Here is a 24,722-nt window from a genome sequence, read left to right on the forward strand (position 1 = left end):
TTCTTGTCTGTTATAATTGTGTTTATTGTTGATGTATGGTCGGGAGTCTGCACAGGAGGTTTTAATTTGAAAATTTACTGGACTCTCTACACTATTCCTCTGTCTGACTTCCTGTCTGGCTCAATCTGCTTTACATCAGATGACTACATGTCAATGCAGACATTTAAAAGTGTCCATGCAAATATTTAAAAAAGTAGTTTTTGACTGTGTGTAAACGGTCCTCTGACTGTCACTGAAACAAACGTAAAGGTGCAACTGTTACACGCTGTAAACACCTGAAATGACAGGAAAGGAGATGTGAGATTTTAAGCCCACAATGGCAGAGCTGTGTGACACTTTACGAGTAGAATTTATGATTCAAATACCAAAGTGTTGTAAATTTTGGGACCTTTGTCCCAGAGGCTGTGGATCATCTGGTTGCACCGTCAAGTGAAACGTTTTTCAGAGAGAAGACCACAGGTCAAACTCCCTCCCTGTGTGTCATCAGCTGAGTGTTAAATGACAGCCAGTGGTCAGCACTCCAATCCTAATACTTCACCACATTACACCAAAAGTACACACACACACACACACACACACACACACACACACACACACACACACACACACACACACAGTACATACTGTCATCAAGGTAGAGAGACAAACAAAAGGGTCCATTTGTGTTATTTCTGATGCATAAAGGACTTCTGTCACTGTCGCTCCTCCTCTCTCTCAGGTCTGGTGTTTGAGTGTGTGTCGGCTCCTTTTTTCCCAGAATGCACCTCTGTGTATCTTCAACCGTTTGTCAGTCTTCCTCACTGCAACGTTTTCCCCTCTGTGGAAACAAAGGGATGAAAGACAGTAAGAGTGTATTTTATTAGTCTCAGAGTACGTGTTTTAATTCATGTGTGTGTGCGTGCGTGCATGCGTGCATGCGTGTGTGTGTGTGTGTGTGTGTGTGTGTGTGTGTGTGTGTGTGTGTGTGTGTGTCCTCACTTCGTCTGCGTCTGGACAGAGCAGAAGCTCAGACACTCGGCGTCCTGAGTGTCTGAGCAGAGGCAGCGGCTGAGGTCCCTCCTGAGTCGGAGTGAACCAAATCCATAAGGAACCACGTGGCTGGAAGACAGAAGGAGTCATTGTTAAATACTTGCACCTCACTGGCCTCGTTGAGATGGTCCCGCTGACCGCGGTGTGTTCAAAGCCCTCCAGGAATTATGATGTAATGTGCCCATAGGTGAATCCATTTCCTCTCGACACACCCACTGGATTATTAATGAAAGAGCAGCTGCTTTCTCATCTTCTGGGCTTTTAGAAAAACACATAAATTTCAAATTTCTATGTCAGATCCAGAGTGAGCCTGTGGGAGCGATCCTCAAGACCAAATGTTTCAGAGGTTACTGCTGATGTTGACACAATGCCATTTGTCACACTCGTTGCCTTTGTTGACAAGTGTTAAAGGAATATTTTGACATGCTGTGAAAAATGCCCTCTGCTTTCAGCGTAGACCCAGTTTTTCTTTTACCGCTGTGCAGCTGCAGAGAACCATCCTGCCACCGATCCATCTGGTGCCAGTGTGACCGCTGAGCCAGCCCTCAGCCGGCTGCAGATGTGAGGAGGATCCACTGGTGGATTAGTGGTGGAGTTAACTACACCACATGGACAACGGCCAGTCCCTTAACAGCACGGCAGTTATGTCAAAACAAGGACATACTGTATGCACCTCAAAATAAATCCAAGGTTTGTCTGATAATTGTTGGATCAATTGGCCACATATTTGAATGATGAATGGACTGGACCACTCAAACCACTTTACAACAGATGCCGCATTCACTCACACACACACCCACACACACCGATGGTGCAGCCAATTTAGGGCTCAACATGTTGCACTATGGACACACTGACATGCAGACTGGAGGAGCCGGGGATCAAACCACAGACCTTCTGGTTAGTGCTCCACCTCCTCAGTCACAGCCGCCTTCTAAACCTGAGCTGACTTTAGGTTTGAGTTGTGACAAATCATTGTTTCAGGTTTTGTGTCTTTTTCTGTCAACCCGCCATCCTCCATCAACACTCCCAGCCTTCCTTCCTCCTACATGTTATTTTCCTTTCTACACTTTGTTAACTTTTATGTTGTGTTTTGCACTCGGTTGGCTTCACCTCCACTTTTATGTCTCTATTTAACTATCAAAGGGTCAGCAAGCTCCTCTTTTTAGTCTCTGGGTTCACTGTGTTTCAACACAGGCCTGAATAAATCTGCGTGACCTGAGCTAGTGAACTGTAGCTCGATGAATTGTGGCTCCAGTGCACCACAATCTTGTTGGACTCCTTTGCTCTAATTGTCTGTGGCAATGTTTTACACTCCATTATGCGCACTAGCCAAGAACAAAAATATTGGAAGATTGTAGAAATGTTCAATGCCATTTCATTATTTCAATTTTGGGTTTCATGGTTCAGGTTAGGGACAGGTCATCATTACAGTTCGGTCCATGGTGGGATGTGAACTCATGAAAGTCTGACTCCAAACACACCCAATCACTGACCAGATCTCCACGCCTTTAAGCCATCAGTTTGCTCCGAACTCCTTGTCAGATCATCAAACACCTCTCTGATGCCACAACTGGGCTGCATAAAATATTTTCTGTAACTGTCTGAAAGCAGCACTCACTGACGGCCACTTTTCATGTGAGCAACCAAGTGAACACCATGAATGTGGTCCAGGAGATGAAAGCAGTGCGAGCTGTCACGTCTCGCCTCTCTTTATTATAGCAGGCTTTTTCCCCCCTGCCTTCAGAGCAGCAATAAAGGCCTCAGCCTTTGGACGAATTCCTACAACACTTTGGTCAAAGCACACTCCTCACTTCATAAAGAGACGTCACTCATTACAGGTCAAAGACTCAGAGTCACCAGTCCAAACAGTAAGCGAACGCATCGCCGCTGACTCCTGGTGTTGCATTCAGTTCACATAACAGGCACTGATTTTGAGGTTAACAGCTCAGCAGCCAAATATGCCCAACAGATATCACATCAGGGCTGTTTCTGTGGTTTTCACAGCTATTCGGCAGCTGACTCTCAAGTCTCATGCAACATGTGGGACTTCCCCCTAATATATGACCAATGCTGGTGCAATGTCACATCATACATTTTGACTGGGCTCAAAAATACCATACTGACACACAGTCTGTACTGTTCACACACTCAAATTAGAGCTCAAGCTGAAAGCAGAGTTTAGAAAAGTGTGTTCAACCCAGCGGAAAAAATGAAATTATCTTCTTTTTTTTTGTCTGACTGGAAATGACACAGTACACCAAATGGCAGATGCTATGTAAACTGTGTTTGTTTGAGTTCACCAAAGATGACTTTTATCCCGGAGAGGCTTGCTGTTGTCCATTAGTCTGTCTTTAGTTTGGACCACAGCCTTTTTGGATTGTCGGAGAATTCTGACGGATCTCAGTGTTTATTTTTACACTTGTGAAACTCTGCAAAAACAAATCCAAAAAGTATGTGTGAAAACCCGATTTTAAAGATAACATTTTCGTTGAAAGCATGTCGTAGCTTAGCTGTTTGTGTTTTTCGGGAGGAGGACGTCCCTTAAAGAAAAGGTTTGCTGTTTCTCTTGACTTTTGTTATTGTGAAACAAATCCTGCTGAGCTGCTGTTGGTGCGGGTCTGCAGATGGGATTTGTTGACAAAACTATAGATCAGCAGATTCTCACCCCATTGAGCACGTTAGGCTCACATATTGAAGACAAAATGGTGTTCCAGTCGGATGTGCTGCAAGAGAAAAGTGCACTTAGGAGCTCCCTGTCGCCCACAGGGTTTAGTGGTATAGTTAGTGATGGTGGGAACTGCCAGTGCTGTTTAAAAACGTCTTTATGATGAAGGCAGGAAGATTGCATTTTACCACACTGCTATGTTTAGACTGAACTAACAATCTTAGACTTAGTGAGAGGGTCTCGCCGCTGCAGGAGCTGTTTTTGGCTCACCTCTGGAAGCTATTTTGGTGACACCTCTCTTTTTCTCCCTCTCGAGTTAATTAATTTCGAATGCGACGTATTGGCACGGCTTGAACCAGAGCAAGGCCGCCTGTTGTCGAGCAGCAGAAGGTCGGATTGGTGAAATCTGATCTGTATCTCAGATACAGATTTAAATAAAGGGAACAATAAATATATTATTCTATATAAATATAGCCATTTTACTGCTGAAATGCAGTCAGTTTCAGGGACCCTGTAGTTATCAGGGGTTGTATGAGTTCACCACTGCATGGTAAATATTATATATGCCACCAAATCGTCATCTTACAATCCACACACATTCACTAAAATCGCTGATTACAGATCCCTCTGATCTGAATCGAACGTCTGAATGCAAGCTGGGCTTTTGAAGCTCAGACAAGGCAGCAGACTGCAGAGAGTTAAGGGTTGTGGGCATATCAGGGTCCGACCACAGTGATTTCAGACTGTCTGTGGTTTCCTCGGTGGGTTCGTGTTAAAGGGTTAAAACAGGCAATTTAAAAGCAGAGAGAGGAAACACGGCAGAAATTGCCCTTCGTTAGGAAAGGTGCTCTTTCTTATTAGCTCCACCACATCTAACTGCTTTCTCATTGCTTGTGCATACTGAACTAAAATGAAGTTAATTGCTGCCAATTGTGAAGGCAATTTAAAAATATGAACCTTTGGAACAGGAAATGAGAAAAAGAAGGTTTCTGTGCGGGTAAAATCATTCTGAGGTGAATTTAGGTTATTTCTGTGACTGTTCCTCTAACAAAACAATGATTTCATATTTAGTCGGTCATGAAACCTGTTAGCGTGTTGGTCAAAATACTAAAAGGATTGTGTATGTATCTATTCATCATACAGTCCCTCAGAGAGTGTTGCATTATGGGTTGTTCAACAGATAAATATACAGTATATTTGCTGCTCAGCTATGGTATGCACCATTCTTTTGCAACCATTAGGCAAAAATTCCACAATAACCTTAGAGCATATTGTAAGTAAATGATCTGAGAGAAAACCTTCTTTGTTTACAGTGGCGTATAGTACAAAACACATGTGAATACGTTCTGGCTCACATGGAGTTCATTATGTTTAATGCCATGGAGCTCAAATCAATGAGAGGCAAAGAGGACAAAACACAAGTTCCCATAATGTAAATGATTACATTTCAGAGTGTAGACTGGGGTTAAGGTTAGATAAAGGGTTAGCGTTAGGCAAGTAGTGGTAATGGTAATGGTAATGGTGAGGGTAAGTCTCCAGGAAAAAAATCATGGAAACACCACTCTGCGTGTGGGTGCTGCACTAGTTCCTGCTGTTAGAAGCTGCCTCTGAAGCCTGAAGTGCTCTGCCCGTGAGTGGTTTCACACAGGTTTTGCCTTCTGCTGCTTTAAAAGTCAAATTGTACTTTCTGCATTAACACAAGCACATAACGCAAGTTTCACCATCTGCTCGTGTGCACGTGGACGTCCACAACCAGAACCAGAAGCATCTGTGTGGAGTATATAAAAGCCTTTAAGGGGGTGCTTCCTTTAAAGGACGAGACATGAGCGAGCATGAAATATCACCACCAGAGAACTGAAGGCAGGTACCCGAGAGGATCCATCATGGTTCCCTTATGGTTCTTGCCACTAGTCTCGATATTTAAAACATGAGTATCAGGAGTGTTGCGAGCCTTTTCAACCTGAAAACCGCCTCCTTCTTTCAGGTGCTTTGCAAACAAGTGAAGTTGTGCCACAATTACGCATTAAATACCTATAAAATGAGACCAGCCTGAGGTGTTCTGATGTAATGTAGACACTCAAATCAGACAGAACTAGTTTCTACATTTTTCTGTGAAAAAGTCCAGCATCATGATGAGAGGTTTGAGTTCATCTTGGACTCGTCGCCGCTGCATGCATTCATACGTGGGTAACAGCTTTTGTGTGCAACGCTTCTGCAGCCGGTGTTTGAACGAAGCAGTCACCAGGTGTTCAGTTCAATCTTGTTTCACAGCCGTCTGTTTTGATTCCTCCTGTTTGACATGTTTATAGAAAATGTCAAACACTGAAGTTAAGAAGCGTATAATTCAGTGTGCCGAACAAGCTGCTGTGAGTTAAATGTCCATAACGTGCTCTTCATACTTAGTCAACCTGCCACCTGTCACGCCAAATGTGTTGCCTCACGTTTCAGTTTTCTTGGACACCAAATATAAAGAAAACAAATCTTCTCTGCCAGCTTTTCCATTTGAAACATAATTCTTTGAAAACACACACCCACAGCATATTGAAGGAATATACTGGCACTAACCGGAAAACTGTAAGAAACCCTGTGCTCAGATTGACCGACAGGCCTTTTAATGTACAGACGAACAAAGGAAACAGCTCAACCAGAGTTTTCATTTCCACCTGAAAGTCAAACATTCCTTTCAATTATCTGAATCTCTTGATTCCTTTGTACAATATAAACTGTTTTTAAATGCTGGAGGCTGATTGTACTTGTGATTCTGTAACCTGCGTTTTTCTACTCTGAAAACCACACTGACCTGGCAAAGCTTGGAAAGTTTATCTTACTTTTGGACTGGAGCTGCTCATCCATCCCCAGAGGCCTCGCAGCTGCTACACCCTCTGAGGCTGCAAACAGATTGCTGCCTCTTATCTTGGTTTTATTTATTTTAAATCTGTAACACTGATCAGTGCCACTGTGCTCGTTCACTGTGAAAGCAAACTCTCCTCTTGTTGACTCACCTCGGTGTGTTGACCCAGACGATACCGATGTGGCAGAAAAAAATACACTCTTTGTCTTTCTGGTTCTCGCAAGAGCAGCGCTTCTCTCGCCGGTGGGCCACGTGGGTGAGCTGCGCCAGGGGGCCCTCCTCCGCTGTGGGACTCGTAACAGAGAAGGTCGAGGCTGGAAAGTGAAAGTGGAAGAGGATGGTTAGTAACTTAGCATTTATTGTTGTCTTTTGATTATTTCTGTTGTTCTATCACAATGTTTACATTTCCAACCCATTTGAGAGAAACTCTCTTTAGTGTTTTTTATTGTTTTTTTTTTTTAAGGGTTAGGGTTAGAATACAAATTACTCTCATGGTACATGTGTTCATGTTCCTCCCAGGAAGAATTGGAAGTTTGGTAATCCCCTGACTTTTTATCAAGTGCCACCATCAGGTCAACATTTCACTTCGTCCAATACGTTTGGTTTTTTGCAAAATATCTGCAAAACTAATGACACTTCAGTCAGGCTCGGCTTTACTTTGTGGTCAGCACCTATTAGCTAAAGTTAGCATACTAACATGCTAAACCAAGATGATGAATACTTGCCAAACATCAGCACGTTAGCATTGTCATTGTGAGCTTGTTAGCATAAACTAGTTATCGTAAAAGTGGAAACTGGACTTCCTGGTGGTGCTACAGGAAACGTCAGGCTGTAATTAAAGCTTCTAGGATTCATCATCTTTGTTTTTATACCTTGATCATGCTACTTGACACAGCTGGAGTGTGTTACCCGTCTTTTCCCTTGTTTTTGAGTTTTGACCATCACCAAAACGTCGCAGGCATTGCAGCGACTGCCTCTTCCCACTTTACTGTGACCAGCAACCATAACATGAGCAGAAATGTTATACTGCGACTCCACACCTGAACACACACTCACACTAAGGCCTACATGCACACATGTACATATTAAAAAGGCACACAAACACTGAGAGAGCTCATAAAGCCCACAGAGCCCACAGACAGCCTTTGATCCTGCTGTCAGTGCACACAAGGGAATGTTTGGGCGTCTAAAGAGGGATTTACACGATTTACACATAAGCACAAAATAACACCTCTTCTCACCATAAATGGTATAGGTCTGTTCTTTATATTGCTGTGTCTCAGAGATTCAAATATTTGTGGTTGTTATTCATGTAAAGTTTCCAAAGAAGCTGTTATTTGTCCAGGACACTCAAGTCCAGGCTCTCCCAGTCTGACATCAGTGGAGCAACAATCCCAGGTTAAAGTAAGTGTGGACACTTTGGGTCCTTGTTTCTCGTTTCTAACAATATTAACAATATAAGAGCAGCGATTGCACAATCACCAAGAGCAAGAGCAACCAAAGGTAAAGACGCCAAGAGTCGCTGAGGTCAGAGCACACTATAACACATGGAACTAATAGATGGCAACATATCCTAAAGGTCCCTGGAAAATAAAAGGTCTGACGAATGATCTTAACTCAAGACAAATCACAAGCTTTTTTCACATCTTTGAGCTGGATTTCTTCATCAGCGCATGGACCTTCCTCAGCTGTGATCGTGTCACTCAAGCACAGAATCTCACATGCTAACAGGTATATGACAGTGTTCACACACAGCTCCTGATGTCTGCTTCCAGTCTCTTGTTTAGAGTCCATTTGGTGATGAAGACGAAGAAGAGATGTGCCAAAAGCTCCAGAAAAAGCTGAAACTGGACCTTGAGTTTGGCATGGAGACGGTCAAAGAAGAAGAAAGAGAGAAGAAGGCGGAAAGTTAAATGCACACTCCTGATTTGTTCCAGATGAAAGGCTGGTATTTTTCACCTTGAGCAGACAGCTCCCTCCCAGTACCTACAGAGCGTTACGGATGCCACCTTTTGATGATCGCATGATCAAGACATATTATTGACTTGGCAGGAAGCAGGAAATTAACAGCAGTCTCTTGTGTCAAAGTGAGACACACTGTTGACTCATCCATGCACCTCGGCTTCGTCTTTGGGATTTTTGGGCCTCTATAACAACATCACACTTCTTCTCCCTCTTTTCTGACAGACAACAGTCATCATTCACACAGTGGGTGGGTCAGTCCGCCACTTTGGCCCAGACTGAAACATCCCAACAGCTATTAGATGGACTGCCATGAAATATGTTTCAGACATGTGGTTTTCCTCAGGATGAACTGTAATAACTGAAGTGATCCTCTGACCTTTGATTTATCACTGCCTGTCAGTCAAACTGACTTCCCTGTAAGTGTGTGTGAGGCTCAGTGAGTGAAAGTTAGTGTCATGTGACCGGCAGATCTGGCTGCAGCCACTGAGTGAAAGTGGCCACAGAGCCGAGCGCTGCTCCAGGTGGTCTGGAAACACACCTGCTGTTGTTGTGCAGCAGTTCCAGGTCAGAGCTCGACGCTGCTATCAGTCAGTGCAGCAACTCCCCACCAGACACAAATCACTGCTGTACCATCAAGACGATGAGGAGAATAATGGAGCTGCTGTTCTGCTTGGCCTCGTGTTCAGTGTGACTTCAGACCACACACTTTTAAGGTCATCTGACCCCCTTTTCCATGAGCTTTTTTTTTCATCTCTTTGACCCGGGTTAAAGACCCAAAGAGACTAAAACATTTTTCTCCAAATAAGACTTTAGTTTTTCTTCAAAATCAAAACCCAGGTGAGATTTACCTGACATGTTTTGTAATTATTTTTATTTCACATTAAAGGTCTGAGGATGAGGATGAGGACTGTATGTACTGATGTTTATTTGTCATTTTTCAAGATCAGTTATAAAAATTAGAAAATGCATCGATCAGAATGAAATAAAATACAAACTGTACAAGTAACTGAGACTAATAAAAACAGAGAAACACACTGAATATAAAATAGGCTGAGGGTCTCAAGGGAGCAGCTCCTGCAAAGTAAAGGTCATGTGACCCACAAGTACCCTCGCCCAGTTTGTTTCTCTTGAAATCAGTGTTTTTACAATATTTTGAATTGCAGGCTTTACCACATTGTTCTTTTTGCTGCAGAGACTTTGACTAATTTTTGAAGGACAGTTGAGCTATTTGCTTCATCAATGCTACCAGGAAGGAGCCTTGTGAGGCCTTTGGTTGCCTCTGTTGCTCATATGACCCTCACTTCATCAATTATAGCGGTTTCTCCAAAGCCTCACCACCAGGAAAAAGGTGGAGAAGAAGAATGCTGCTCGCTTACATGACAAAGTCATTGAAATGTCTGTTATTTGGTTAGAAACATTAAGGTCTTTACATGGAAACAAGGTCCCTTGAAGTTAAAGTCATGGCGGTTCAAGTAAGTAAGAATCTCTGGAATGAAAGCTTTGATAAAAGTGATAATGACCTGCTGTCGGCTCGACCCTGACTTCCTGTGGGGTTAACAGTCACTGAATTCCTCACTTTAAATCACTTTAATGATTGGAATAAGTGATGGTCAGTCAGGTCTGATGGATGGGTTGTTTGTTCAAGCAGGAATGTTTGGAAGACAAAAAAAAAACATGCATGGAACCTCTGGGCCTTTTTTACAACTTCAATCTGTACTTAGTGAACTACCAATATTTATGAGATATTAGATCTATCTGGAGTTTGTCTTGCAGCGCAGACGCAAAACACGACCCTCAGATCAATTTGCATGGTCACTTTCTGCGCTGCCAAGCCAAACTTGGCTGAACTGAGCTCTTCTGTTCTGACGCTAAGGAGAATGTGATGGATTTTGATCGATTTTGCACGGAGATGTCACGCTATTCATGCATGGTCATCACATATCCTCCGACCAAGATCCAGAGAAAACACACCCTAATGCAATATCCTGTCAGGAGCCACCTGGTCAAATGGAGAACTGGCGTTGGTTCAGACATAAAAGGTTAGACAAACAGGTTGGAGACACATGCTGCAGGTTAGACGTCCCACAGGGAAACTGACCAATGATGCTCTCAGTACAGCAACATTAGGCGTTCATTGGGACAAGTAACTATCTCAAATGTAAGATTTTTAGCTTATCGTATCAGAATATACATATATTCACTAATAACAGACAAGAAACTCTCTAAATACGGGCTTTAACATCCTGATTAAAACAAACCATCTTCACTAGAAAAATTCATAATTTGTTTGATTAAATGCTTAAAACATCTTTACGCTTCTGTGACAAACGACCTCTTGTGGCCATGCAAAGGATCACCGTTCTCTCAACAGTCAATGTTTGTCCCTTTAAACTATGAAGATGAGCTTTTCTCAACCTGAATCAGTTGTAGATGCAGAAATTAAACTGTAAGCAGAGATAGAAGACCAGATGAATCGAATATGAATCGAGTTGACGGTCATGGCTCTGACAAGCAACATATTTCATGTTTATTGAGAACTGATTGACTCAAAGTGACGTGGGAGAGTTGAGAAACGTTCAACATTAGATTGTCTATCTAAGAACACTGGCGAGTTGATTTATTAATTGTAACATGTGCCGCTTCGTACGTGTCTTAGTCATAATTCTTTCCAAAAACAGATCTAAGTGATAGCTTAGCACAACCACTGGAAACGGGAAAACTCACCGTATTGTGTCTAAAGGTAACGCGTTACATCCTTGTTTTGTTTTGTTTCAGATGGGTCGCACTATTGCCTGGCAAATGCTCAAAGCTAAGACAAAGTCTGAAACGCACCACATGGAACATGGAATCAATCTTCTCATCCAACTGTCCACAAGAAAGTCAATAAGCACATTTTTTCTGATTATGATCAAGAGTACAAACAGAGAACACCAAACCCAAACTGACATAAATCCCAGTTTGCGCTCCCTTTAAAGATTTGAAAGGCTGCACCCAGATGTGTGACGGCTGAAGTTTCTTCACTTTGAGTCATCTAAAACTTGTGACATTTACATGAATCAAAGCCCATCATGTCACTACAGGCTGCACATGGGCCACTCAACACATCGTCAGTCATCAGGTTTCCAAGCAAAGAAAAGACGAACCTTTCAGTCATCAGATATCAACACCCATTGTTTTGTCCTCAGTGGCATAATTTAAATTCATGGATATTTCAACGTCTTGTCTGTCACATATTTGGCTTTTCAGTTCTCGACAGCTGTTATTTTCCTATTCTACTTTACAATAATACCTCATTCGTGTTTCTTCAGTCATTGAAATAACATCTTGTTATAAATGACATTAATGAGGGAGTCAGCGCTTCACAGTCACAACGCTCACATGCAACACTAACTCATGAACCTATGAGGCAGCTTCCTTAATCACCTCAGTCATCACACATAAGATGCAATTAACTGAACAAATTATTTCATGAATGGAAACTAATGGCTGCATTTTGATTTTAGAGACTTGAGTCCACTGGCACACAACATCATTATAACTTCCTCCAGGTGCAGGTGTTTAAAGCAAGTAAATGCGACTGGGGAGGGAGTTTTACAGCTAACCCTAACCCTAACCCTAACCCTAACCCCAAACCTAACCCTGACTTTGGCTTTGGAGAGATATAGAGGCTGTTTCTTGTTAAACAAAAAGGATCTCACGCATTAACAGGAAGATCTGTCTCTGTATCTCTGTGGTGATCCTTTCCTTGATGTTGTCAGATATGACAGCATGACAATCTGACAATCCAACAATCCGCCAGTGGTAAAAACAAACACTTTCAGTGGATGTACGTTGACAGTGTGCAAACACAAACACAAACACAAATACATACACAATCCAGGTTGAAAGATACCAAAACTACCCACAGCTGACAGACACCTCTTGCTACTGATTTAGTCTGTAGTCTCTGCAAGAGTCACATCCTATTAGTGAAAAGGTCATACATGTGCAGCTAAACGAGTCCTTGTTAAACTCCCATTGAGGTCAGATCATAATGCTCCTGGAAAACAGCACCAACCAAACAGCTAATACCATTTGACAATTGCCTGCCACACACAGACCACAATATTTGCTGTAAAATGAACAACAACCCGGGTAAACATTTGAATCCTTAATTCAGATGGTGGTTTCCATGTCACTGTGACCAATACTGAAACAGTATTGGCAGCTCGGGGAACGGTTTAGATCAGCTGTGACAGCACCGATAAAGAAAACAAAGACGCTAAAACACTACAAACCCGTAACTTCATGTTCATGGTCTGTTAATGTATGTGAAATAGAGAGAAACCACATATAATAGCTTTGTTGCCCTGATTATAGAAAACCACATTGTGCTCAGCCATATTATGAAGGTATTTAATGTTCAGTGGAAGCCAACAAGAAAAAAAACAATTCTTCACATGAATATGGAGAAACTCCAGCTGGAGTGTCATTTTGCAGCTGCTCAGAAATCAACCACAGCAATATTACTCATTTTAATAGCCATTTCAAATACAGTTTTGGCCCATCGCTGCAATGCCTGCCATGATTCTTCCATTTTATGTGTAGGTTGAACCCTGGATTTGTTCCAATTTCCTTTTGTATAGAAGATTGCCACTTAAATTGTATGCTGAAAGTTAGTACTTTATTGTTTCATGCTTAAGACAATAAATCATACTTTATGGATGTAAATGTATATATTTTTCTTAGACGTTATGTTCCTGTCTTTGCTTTTGGCGCCCATTCTATCCTCCAGGCAACCCTCACAGCAGTGCATACCTCCTGCTCCCATAATTTAATTTGCTGTTTTCCGACGTTTGAGTGAAGGTGATTGTGTGCAAGTATTCATACAAATGTCTGCATTAGTTTGAATCTGTGGCTCCAGAAAAAACCCCAGGAAGCCTCAGGCCTGAACAGGGGTGTTCAGGCTCCTACATTTGGTGACTGCCAAGCCAAAGTTTAATTTCTTGCCCTGTTATGAGAGAGTCTGCCTGGCTCCACAGGGTTTGACAATATTTGACAATACACAAGCGGATGAGCTGCCTAATCTGTGATTTGGCAGCTTGGATTGGCAGCAGTCACTGCAGGTAGAAGCCTCCCAAAAACAGGGATTCAGTGTGATCGCGTTAGCAGTTACAGAACACAGTCTGGACTTTAAACACACTATTGAGCATTTCACATCCATTGTGTTGTTCTAGCCTTGGTGGACTCAAATTTCTTGGGAGGTAATAAAGGTGCCAAGGCGAACACGATAGCCAGTATAAACTCTCAGTCTAAATTGGAGCTTTTTAAACTGAAATATCGCCAGTTTGAATCGAGACACTGGCTGAAAAAATCTTATTGGCCTGAAGGGAGTAAGACGCCATCTCCTCTCCATAAACACTCCCTGATGAGCCATTGAGGTCGCTTAACCACCAGTGGACCTGCTGCAGTGTGAGAAACACTTCTGACCTCCAGACTGAGCACAGTTTTGAAAAGGGAGGACATCAGGAAATCATCTTAGGGTGAAGGTTGAGGTTAGGGGTTGTGGTATCTACTAACTGATGGGGGTAAGGTTGCTGCAAGGTTAATCTAAAGACCTGGGAGTTGACTAACAGGATTGGAAAGTGGACAAAACTCTGTTGTTGTTTTTTTTTCAGGTCAAGTTAAATTATAGTTATTTTCACAGCTTAATGTCACAGAAATGTCTTTCTGGGATCTGCCGGCCCACAGCAGCAACTGTCTCCAACCCATCTCAGGACACCAAATGATTTATCAAAACAAAGCTGCATTAAAGAGCTGTTTATTCTACATTAGCAGAAGTCAAAGCTGACCAGTGCTGACACTCCAAGTCTTGGCTCTGAGATTTTAGCTGGCTTCATAAAAATCCAACAATGGGAGTTTAGTTGGTCTAATGAAATCTGACTTTTCTGTATACTCTTTCCTGAAATGAAACAGTGTGAGAGGGAAAATCAGTCTTTGATAAACGTGTTTACAGGTCACAGAAATATGCAACCTGAGCAAGTAGCTGCAAGCAAACACTGATTCATTTTCGGAGTCATGCCAAAATGTTCAGAAACAACTGGGTTAGAGGATGTGTAATGAACACAGCCTCGATCTGATGTGTATCACAGACTTCAGAAGGCAGTGCTTACACAATCGCACAAACACAGCTGTGGGATAAAACAAAACAAAAAAATAAAAAATAAAATTTAAAAAAATCATTTTCTATGTTATTTTCTAATGGATGGTAATTCTGGTGAAAATCTTATTAACTATTGGATGGACTAAGATCTGGTGCCACAAACAGTTCATAGCTATACTTCTCCAACACTTCACTTCACCAAAATGACTCAATTCCCAGCTGCCTCATCTTAGCTTCATGCTAACAAGTCCAATTTTTACATTCAGTGGGTCCTTGATTCCAGACAGACGGAAATACAAGCTGCTTCTCATCTTGAGTTGCCCACGGTCGATTTTATGGGTCGAGATAAGAAACTTCTACTTGTTTTATTGGCGGGTGTTGTACTGTGGAGGACGGTTTTGCCTCCTGTCAACGTTACTGCAAGCCTTTTATTTCTTAAAAAGGGATAAAAATACATGTGATTCATGGGAAAATATTAGCCTTAACTCCCATACTGTGGATGGATGAATAGGCTGCCATGTTTGGGCTCTTCATCTATTTTTTAATGACATCCATAGGATAAACCATTTTGATTTGAGGTGTCTGATTAAGGAAGGATTTAAAAAAAGAAGGCATCAAGATGCACGGATTGTGTTTTGGGACATATTTCCCCGGTTCAGTCAGCCATTCCTGTAGTTATATGGGCTATTAGGTTTTATTTGGTGACCAAGGTGTTTAAAGAAAGAGACTCTGGTGTTGTCCTGTGATTTAAAAGCTGTGTTTGCTGCAGCAAACGCTAATAGGCCTCAGATGTCTGGCTATGACACATGACGGACACAAAAGAGGCAGCAGACATCAAGACCAACAGAGTGGTGGAGGGATGTGGACGGGAATGGGAATGATAATGTATGGACAGTGAAAGACACAGCCAGGAAAAGAGAGAATAGGAGAGCCAGGATGTTGACAAAGGGGTGCTTAGAGATTCCAGTGAGGCCTTCTAGCACTCTGCTCCTAAAATATTTTTTTAACTTGTTGGAGGTGACATGCTGCAGAAAAATGTCAGTATTTCACCTCCTTGATTAAGTAGTTCCCCATGACAGTAATGAGCATGCACAGAATTGAGAAAGAGGAAGTGAGTGGATTCAGGGCTGGTCAGGACTCTAAACCACAAGCCCTATTTTATAATGACTGGGTCAGCTTAAGTAGCAACACACCTCTCCTCAGGCGACATGCCTGTCTGCTTAAAGATTTTATGTCCGTATCTTCTGAACCCTTAGAAACGACAATATATTTTTATGACAAACACCTCCTTGAGGCATGTTTTCGCTGAGTGAACTGAAGATTCTAAACGATGGTGCATTTCAGCTTTTCTGCTCGAGCTGATTTCACTGATCAGTTTGATATTTTTCATTAAAGGTGTGCAACTGAAAACCTGAACTCTGAAGTGGCTGTTTCTCACCTAATATGTCCAAAACTGTTCCTTCAACAAGACTAATAAGGATATTTGCTCAAATTATCGCCAGTGTAAGTGCCACAAAATATTGAGCATTTTTAATTTTTTTTTTTTTTTTTTTTTTTTAAATTTAGCAGAGGATTTTAAGCCTCACCACAGTTGAGTTAATTTGCATAAAGTGCAGCTAAATAAGACCTGAAGGCTGTCTTGATGTGTGTTGTCTGCAAAGTAATGAAGAGCAAAAAAAAAAAAAAAAGTCTCTGCTGTTGAGCTTACTGGTTGAACAGACACTTTTGGGACTGAGTGTATTCATCCCACTTCAAGCTTCTCCTGTCCCCACAGAGCTGCTATAAATCTTCTCAGTGCTTTTTTTCCCATGCGCACTGGGAGGCTGCTAAGCACAGCTCCGTTGCCTGCCTGCTCCGGTTCTGGTGCACTTTCTGCTCAACGCCAGCATTCCCTGCTGGGTCAGTTTCTGGCTACAGTGGTCAGTATGTGCTGATGAGTCAGGTGCAGCATCTATTTGTAGAAATTGACATTTCCTCCTCCTATATTTTGCGCCTCTGAACAGGAAGCCTTAAAAAACCTGTTGCATGAACCAAACATGCAATTTTCAGGGGTGCCTTTTCTTCCATTTTTATTCACATATGGCTCCAATGTGTTGCGTTAAATAAATTACAGGAAAAATAAAAGACAGTCGAGGCTGATGAGAATGTCAGTTTTGCTTAAAATGTTGACCTGATGATGGCGCTAGATGAAAAGACGGGGGATCACCAAAGTCACCACAATTCATCCTGCGGACCCTGAATGACTGAACCAAATTTCATGGTAAACATTTGTAGTGAAATGTTTTGACAAATATTTGATATTTGTCAAAACATTTCACTACAAATGTTCTGGACATCATCTGGGAACCACAAACACTTGTACCAATTTTTTTGTGCCAATCCATCCTGCAGATATGGATTTGTTTTACTGGCTGAATAATCCACTGAATACATTCCCTGTAGAACAAACAGCATGCACTCCAATAAGCAAGATCCAAAGCAATGACAAAGGCAACTGCAAGGAGGGATTATAAAAATGTATGTTTGCTCATCCTTACAGACTGAAGAGAGTACATACTTAAACAGTTTTCTCATGTAAAACAAGATGCTGCATGTTTGCCTTTTAGCCTCAGTAACAAATACTGAGGCAACACCTCACTTATCTCAATATTTCTATTCCTTATTTGAAGTGGAGCTCCAGAGAAAGGCATTGAAAATGGGCTTACCTTGATGCTGATGGATCAACATCAGAGTCGTGGCAAGGAGCCAAAAGTATGTGAAGTCCATCCTGCTTGCCTACTGAGTGTCCAGGTTGGAAATCTGCTGAAAGTCTTCACATAAAATTCCTCACAGCAGCTCCCGTCTTCCAGTAATAAAAAACAGCCGTGAAGAGCCAAAAGATCACACCTTTCACACACGAGGCACGGGAAGGGGACACCTGAGCTTATGATGCTCCCAGACAACCCTAGAAAGAAGAAAAGTTCCTAAAGTTTACACCAAAAATGTCCACTTGATCCAGTCAGGTAAATGTTGGAATCTGCAACAGTAATTGCCACCCACGTACAGTGCTAACGTAACCCTGGCTCAGGGCGTTGAGCTGTGTCCCATGGAGTTCCAAGGCTGCTGTGGTCTCCAGATGAAGGGAGGGAGGACAATGTGACTGGTTGGGAGCACAGTTGTATTAAGCTGTAGCATAACAGATGGAGAGGAGTGAACTGCAGGAGAGAAGGGAGGAGGAGGAGGAGGAGGAGGAGGAGGATACAAGTGGGAGGCTGGATCTGCAGTGAGACACCTCCATAACATGAATGTCATTAATCACAGCTTCCTCTGCCCGCCCTGACCTGTGTCATACTTTCATCTGTACTCGGTCTCTTGCTGCCGCCTCACTCATTTTGGCTCCGTCTCAATGAGCGTCTCTCTGCTTGTTCCGTTCTCCTTGTAGTCTTAAGTGTCTGCCACTTCCCTCTGGAGATCTCCATGCAGAGTCCATCACACATGGAAACAGCCCTGTGTGTTTTGTATATACACATCTTTACCCGTGTGTTTGAGGTAAGAATGTAGGAAAATATAAGAAAATATTGCGACAGCACACATGAACCTTTGATCCCACCGGCTAATGTGACATTTAAGTGATGAACTCAGTTAAACAAACGTTATTCATAAAGAATTTTAAGTGATTTACACCTGGGAAAGTTGCTGTATTTGGAATTTTATCATCTATCATTTCCAGATTCATGTCAATGTAAAGTATTAAACAATTCAGACTTCACCCAACTTAGAAATCCAAAGACTTCGCTTAATAAGAAACATTTCTGCACACTGTTCAACTATAGTGTTGGATGTGGTTGAATCTGCCATTGCTGAAGTTTGGTATGGATATACCCCGGACGGATAATTCCCAACGCAGTGATCCTCTGCTGTTCTGTTCCCACATTGCCTGTTTTGTTTCGGTGGGAGGAGGATTTGATTTCGCCCTTTAGTTCCTGACATATCTAGTCGCTCTAACATATGTTTTGAGTCAACACTGAGGTTGTACAGTCAGCATCTGGTGAGCTTCTAGCTAGTCTACAGAGAATCTACACAGTCAATATTGTGAATGCATGCAAAGGCAACCTACTGGTTGTTCCCTTAATTAAATGCAGTTTCCTCCATCAAGACACATGGGAAGGAACGACTGTATTTAATTAACTAAAGACAAATGATGCAGAGAACTGCGTAATGAAGATTTGTGCCTGCTCGATAGCTAGCTTGCAAGCTAGCTACTGATGTTGGCTAACTTATAAGCTACTGTTATGTTTGTTTGGCACGTATTTGTGTATCTTGTGTTTTTCAGGGGTGGGATAGTAGCAGGCTTGTGCACGGTAACAGATCTAGCTAACAAATACAAAAGAACTGAAGTGCAACTTCCAGTTTCTGTCTCAGAGGTAAGAAAGACAGACAACAACGTCACTATGTCACTACCATGATCCAAAAATTGTTGAGTAGTCAATGTTTTAATACAATTAATACAGTATCCCTCCCAGTGAAGATAAGTGGATTATGAATTGAATTGAGTGCATAGGCCTAATATTTCTGTCAACCATCTATCATTTTGCTGTGTGGTTTTCTGCTCCCTACTACTTTGGCAGATAATGCTCTCAGGGTATTTGTTTTGGAGTGAATTGCTGAGGAGTTGTCTGCAGTGTTTAACAAACTATTCTGAGGTCATCTGGAACAAAATAGTGAACACTGAGTAGGAGAACCACTAAAGGTGGACCCCTGTTTGTGTCTCTGTTTTTACCTTTTTTTGGTCAAGTTTAGGGGAAGCTGCATCGCTGTTTTTCTGTCCGTCTAACCAACGAGAGGCCGTTGCGGTAAACCAGATTCATAAAGACTTTAATGAGTACAATCCAAACATCTGGAAGGCAGATACTATGGTGAGCTCCAGAAAGAGCCTTTTGGATGGGTTTCCCCAAAATTGCGCCACCAGATCTCGTGAAATTTTCTGAAATGAGCACGGCGTCCTAAATGTAAATAGCAAGCTCTGTGCAGAGGAAGTGAGTTTCACCATAAAAGACAGGAGGCACAGCAGAAACCGGCAGCAGCTTAAATGTATTTTTTTTTGCTTAGTAAATTCTTATCACTCATTGATAAGATTATTCACAGTTTTGTGTCAACTGGAATTTCTCTGATTTAATGATAGCTGAAATTTTTCTGTGAAAGATAAAGTTTAACATGTGGGAAAATTTCATTTCTTTCAGAGCATGGAGACACATATCTGCACAGGGCAACTACAGCATGGTTACGTATTCGGAAAGATTGTGGTTTATGTCCAACCGACTGTGATTAGGGTATTGCTTAGGTGACACGTACTTTAAATATTTTGCCATAAGTCTCCTGTATTTTTAACCTTTCTGAAAAATGTTGGCTTGATGATGGATATGAGGTTTATCGGATATCGCTGTGTCTATTTTGTTCTGACAACATAATTGATGTTGCTGCAGGACCATCGCTCCAACTGACCAAAAAGCGACAAAGTCCACATAGGGAACAGATTAATGTGAATAAATTGGTCAAGCCTGCGCATGTTTTAGGAACATGGTGTTATCAGATTGTGAAATAGAAAAGTGAACACCTCATTGACCCCTGCTGTATGTCGCCGAGTCGGCCATATTGGAACAGTCAAGATTGTGGATAGCAAACACTTTGTGAATTTGATAGTGAAGCAAGTGGAAATACAGCCCCTGTTGTAACTCCTTCAGCTCTCTGAGAGTTACTCCTAGCTGATGGCGCAGACATGTTCATAAAACATATTTTAATTTCATTCAGGGGGCGAAAATAAACAATTTGAAAAGTGTGTTTGTGTGTGTGTTTGTGCAAGTGTCTGCATGTCATTTAGCCAGCTGTTTGACTTCTCATCAGGTCTTCAGGAGAGATAATTAGAGAGTAGAAAGAAACTGGAAACAACAGCCTGTCGTGCGCCCACTGCCCCAAGATATAGCACAATTATAGAGGAGGAGGTGAAATAATGGGAGGGAGGTGGAGAAGGAAAGGAGGTGTGAGGAGGGAATGGGAGGAGAAAGGGAGGGCAATGGGGAGAGGTAGTACAGTCATACCATCAGTGGGAAGAGAGAAAAGGTGAGATTAAACAGTAAAATGGCATAAAATGAATAAGGGAAAGACACTGAAAGAAAAACTCATATTTGTGTTGGAGCAAAGCACAAACCCATATTAAAAACAGTCAAAAGTATGTATGGATTGCGTAGCAGTGTACCGCAGAGTTCAAGTATAAAATATGGCAGCAGTCAGCGGTTTCTATCTCCCCCTGCAGCCATTGTTCAAACTCAAACCAGCAGTGCTATAGTCTGCAGAGCCAACATTGTATGGGCACGTTTCACTCTCCAGAAATGAAAGAACAAATGATTGCGTGGACATATGATTGACGAACAATATCTTTAGACATGCTGAGTTGAGAGGAAAGTTAAAAGAGTAAGAAAAGTGTAAGAAAGGGAGGATTCATCACACGGGACACAAAGTCCTGTGTGTGTGTCGTATAAAGCACGAGAGGCTGTTTGACATACGAGGCAATACACAAACACAAAAGCAACTCAGAAATACAAAAAGCTCTCTGGATGGCAATTGCTACTTCGATAACATCTCAAGAGTCATTACCACTACAAAAATGATAAACTGGGTGACCTAAAAGGACAAATGCGCTTGAGTTTGGATGCCCAACAAGCAGCTTTCACAAGACCACATTCTGACAGAAACAGTGCTATGCAGGCGACTATTTGTGAAAAGTGTTAGCCTGGAAATGAAGGAAAACCAGTGACAGCAAGTGTGATTTGGCTTTCGTGGTGGACATTAACCAAGAACCTCTCAGAGTTGAACTTCGAACACCAGCAGCTTCTCAGCTCTCTGTCGTCAAGTGTGAAATCATTTGAAGTGAAATTAAAGCTGTGGTAACTGGAAATGCGTAACACTCTGCATGTTCATACTCTACAAGACCAAAAGCTGCTAAGGCCTTGAATATGGTGGCAGGCATTTGGCAGGAGGTTTCAGGATATGAAAACCAGACAAAAGGAACCAGCTGATGTGCCTGACGGTCGACAATATGACATCACTGAGCTGCAGAGAAACTATCCTGTACTGTAAGCAACTGAACTGGAAAACCAGCTGTGAGTAGCAGCATCATCATCATCACTGCCACCATCTGTCATCAGACACCTCACCAGAGAGGAGCAGTAAGCAGTCACTGCAGAGGTTAGTGTGATATATGTGTTGAATAATTTACTATGGTCCTCTTAGGATGTAAAAATGGAACTGACCCTTGGCACTGAAAGGTTTACCATAGCTGCTCTGCACCATGAGCTTATGTCTGTATGGACTCACTAACTCCAGTGGGAACACAAAGAGTTGTGTCTGAAGATGTCTGGTCATATAATATGTTCCTTCCAGAGAGCAAGAGTTCAAGCACACTTGATTTCCACACTCTTTGTGTTGACATTTTCCCCAAAGGAGTGAGGTCAACATGACCTCTGAACTCCACATGGAGAGAGCAAAGGGTTTCTGAGAATGCATTTAAAAGCTCAGTATTTATTAAATATCATCCAAAATTGTTTCATCTTTATGGTTAAAGCAGCAGCGCACTACTAAAAAAAAAATATTTCAAGTGCTTTAAAAGTGAATAAATTCAAGAGTTTATCCTGTGTGGTTGTGCTGCTGCCTGATACAGATCTAGAGTGTGGCGGTAAGATCTGAACTGGATACTAATCTTCATCTAAGTTTTAATTTGTAGCCACACTAGCAGCATGGCCGTGGGGAACGTGATGTCGGTCAGTATCCACCTCTTGAGTCCAGCAATATTTCAACGACTACAAGATGGATCGTTGGTAAAGTCATTAATGCTCCCCAGAGAGCAAAGTCTGTGACGAACCCCAGACGGCCCCACCACCATGAGGTTCACATTTGCGGTCTGAGGTGAAATCTCTCAGTGACTCCTGGATGGATTGCTATGAAATTGGGCTCAGACATTCATGTCCCTCTCAGGATGAACTGTAATAACTTTAGTGACCCCACAACTTGTACTTTGTTTTGTGACCACATGCCTGTACACTAAAAGTACACCTATGCATTGGCTGAGTCTTGCCATCAAAGGAAAGAACACACACCTGAGATACACCTATAAAGGCACGGAAATGTCAAACCCCTCTTAGTGTCCATCAACACTAGTGAATTTCAGGCTTCAGAAACATGAGCTGCTCCATCAATATGTTGACCCGAACAGGTCTGCTGGGAACTTTTTTTCCGGGGGAATCTTAGCCAAATGCAGAGCATGCTCTCTGACAGACTTGCTGACATTTACAGCCAAAACTAATCGGCTGATTGATTTCATTTTACACTGAATGTCTTTGAGCTTTGGACCGTTGGTTGCACAAGAACAAGACATCTGAAGATGTCATGTTCAGCTCTGACTAATTCTTTAATAGAGAGCAACCATCAAATTAAATCATAACAACAATCATTTTTTATTTGCAGCCTTAGTTATAGAAAAAAATTCCGTTTAACAGAAGAACAACAACAGTTGTTCTCTGTTCTTCCACAACTTCCAGTCCAGATAAACTCTTGCTGCTGTTTCTAATTCTACATTCCCATCTGTCCCTGGAATGATAGTTTGATGTTCTGGACTGTAAAGAAATACCTGATTGATTAGCTGTTTTATTGTTCTGTGAAGGGGGTGAGGAACGGTAAGGTGGGAGGGTCCCAGGGGGCGGGGTGGGGTCACGGTGGTAACTTTTTAAAACAGTAATTATCCTCCTCACTACTATCTCCTCGTGTTACCTTTCAGTTAAACCCTGCAATTAAAAACTTCTCATTCACTGAAAGAACAAGAGAGTGACAGAATGTGTGGCTGGAGCAGCACAGCCAGCTATTAATTCATTAAAAGGAATTACACCTGACAACTAAAGCGCATGGTGAGGGTCCTCATCAGCATGATGAAATCAATCCTTGACAGGGCCCCTGAGGCAAAGATTTGCTGTTTGGCCCAAACTGACACCCCTTTGTACCCTTTTGCTTCCAAGTTGCAATTGGAGCACACAGCAGACTAATCATGACAGCTTTGTTACGAATCCAACCAACCAGACCAACTGGCATGCTGGTCTCAGATCTATTTGGCTCCACAGCTAAAATATTTTAAATCTTAAAACTGGATTTCAAGGCAGGGCTAAGAGATGATCTATATCTGAGCTTTCAAGCTTCTCTGCCATAAGTTACATTCACTGACTCAGTTTTTAGTGCCACAGCAATCCATGACCCATATTATCAAACCTAATGAGTTCCACACCGTGTGGTGTACAGTAAAATGTTACCATCATATAGGTTTATGTCATTTAACCTTTCAGACTTCATTTTGGCTCTAAAGACTACATTAAACAACGAAACATGGCACCGTCATCGCTGAATTTGTCCAAAATTGACTCATATTTGGACTGTGTAACCCTATTAGCAAATATTAGCATGCTAACATACTTAACTTGGATGTTGATCATCAAATTTTAGGACTTCAGTGTGAATTTGTTTGCATCAATGGACCAGTGTGTTGAATTTAGTGACATCTAGTGGTGAGGTTGCAGATTGCAACCAACTGAACACCCCTCCCCTCACCCTCCCTTTCCAAGCATGTAGGACAACCTACACTCGCGCAAATCTTGCAAATAACACGAAAGCCCTTCTCTAGAACCAGAGTCGTCTCTAGAACCAGTCCATCTCTAGAACTGGTATGTCTGTTCTGGGCTACCGTAGAAGAATGGCGGTGCAACATGGTGGACTCCGTTTACGAGGATCCACTCCCTCTGTAGATATAAAGAGCTCATTCTAAGGTAACGAAAACACAATTTTTATTTTCAAGTGATTATACACTAATGAAAGCATACTTATGAATACTGTATTCAATTTCTGCCAGTATGTCCGCCTAAATCCCACACGCTGATCCTGTAACTGCAGGGGCTTTATAAAGTACACCAGATCTCTTTGTTTGTAATAAAAAGGCATTGGGAGGTGGATGTTAATCAAATTCCCACAGGGAACCCACACAGCCCAAGCTGCTG

At 42.1% G+C, this 24,722-nt stretch overlaps 2 protein-coding genes across 4 annotated transcripts in view; one reads left to right on the plus strand and one right to left on the minus strand.

Moving 5' to 3' along the window:
• The window catches only part of txlnba (taxilin beta a), a 356,647-nt gene that overhangs the window by 32,258 nt on the left and 299,667 nt on the right, over positions 1 to 24,722 (plus strand). The gene's annotated exons all lie outside the window — the stretch shown is intronic.
• LOC139347991 (endothelin-1) lies at positions 643 to 17,785 on the minus strand. Of its 2 annotated transcripts, XM_070987908.1 has the most exons (5): positions 17,699 to 17,785; positions 17,361 to 17,599; positions 6,700 to 6,862; positions 979 to 1,098; positions 643 to 817 (listed from the first exon to the last, which is right to left on the minus strand). In XM_070987908.1, exons 2-5 carry the CDS (start codon positions 17,419 to 17,421, stop codon positions 715 to 717), a joined length of 447 nt encoding a protein of 148 aa, XP_070844009.1. In that variant the 5' UTR covers positions 17,422 to 17,599; positions 17,699 to 17,785; the 3' UTR covers positions 643 to 714. The 2 variants fall into 2 exon arrangements, with proteins under 2 accessions (XP_070844009.1, XP_070844008.1); XM_070987907.1 differs by having other exon boundaries at positions 17,361 to 17,774.

This window comes from Chaetodon trifascialis, chromosome 19 (genome assembly GCF_039877785.1).
Source record: "Chaetodon trifascialis isolate fChaTrf1 chromosome 19, fChaTrf1.hap1, whole genome shotgun sequence".
Taxonomy (NCBI): Eukaryota; Metazoa; Chordata; class Actinopteri; order Chaetodontiformes; family Chaetodontidae; genus Chaetodon; species Chaetodon trifascialis.

What these genes read in the sequence shown, in the direction of transcription:
- LOC139347991 (XM_070987908.1), bottom strand. Translation starts at nt 17,421, where the DNA reads ATGGACTTCACATACTTTTGGCTCCTTGCCACGACTCTGATGTTGATC. An exon ending in GTTGATCCATCAGCATCAAG is followed by an intron (nt 6,863 to 17,360) that starts GTAAGCCCATTT and finishes TTCACTTTCCAG; the next exon opens with CCTCGACCTTCTCTGTTACG. An exon ending in GTCTGGGTCAACACACCGAG is followed by an intron (nt 1,099 to 6,699) that starts GTGAGTCAACAA and finishes TCTGTCTTCCAG; the next exon opens with CCACGTGGTTCCTTATGGAT.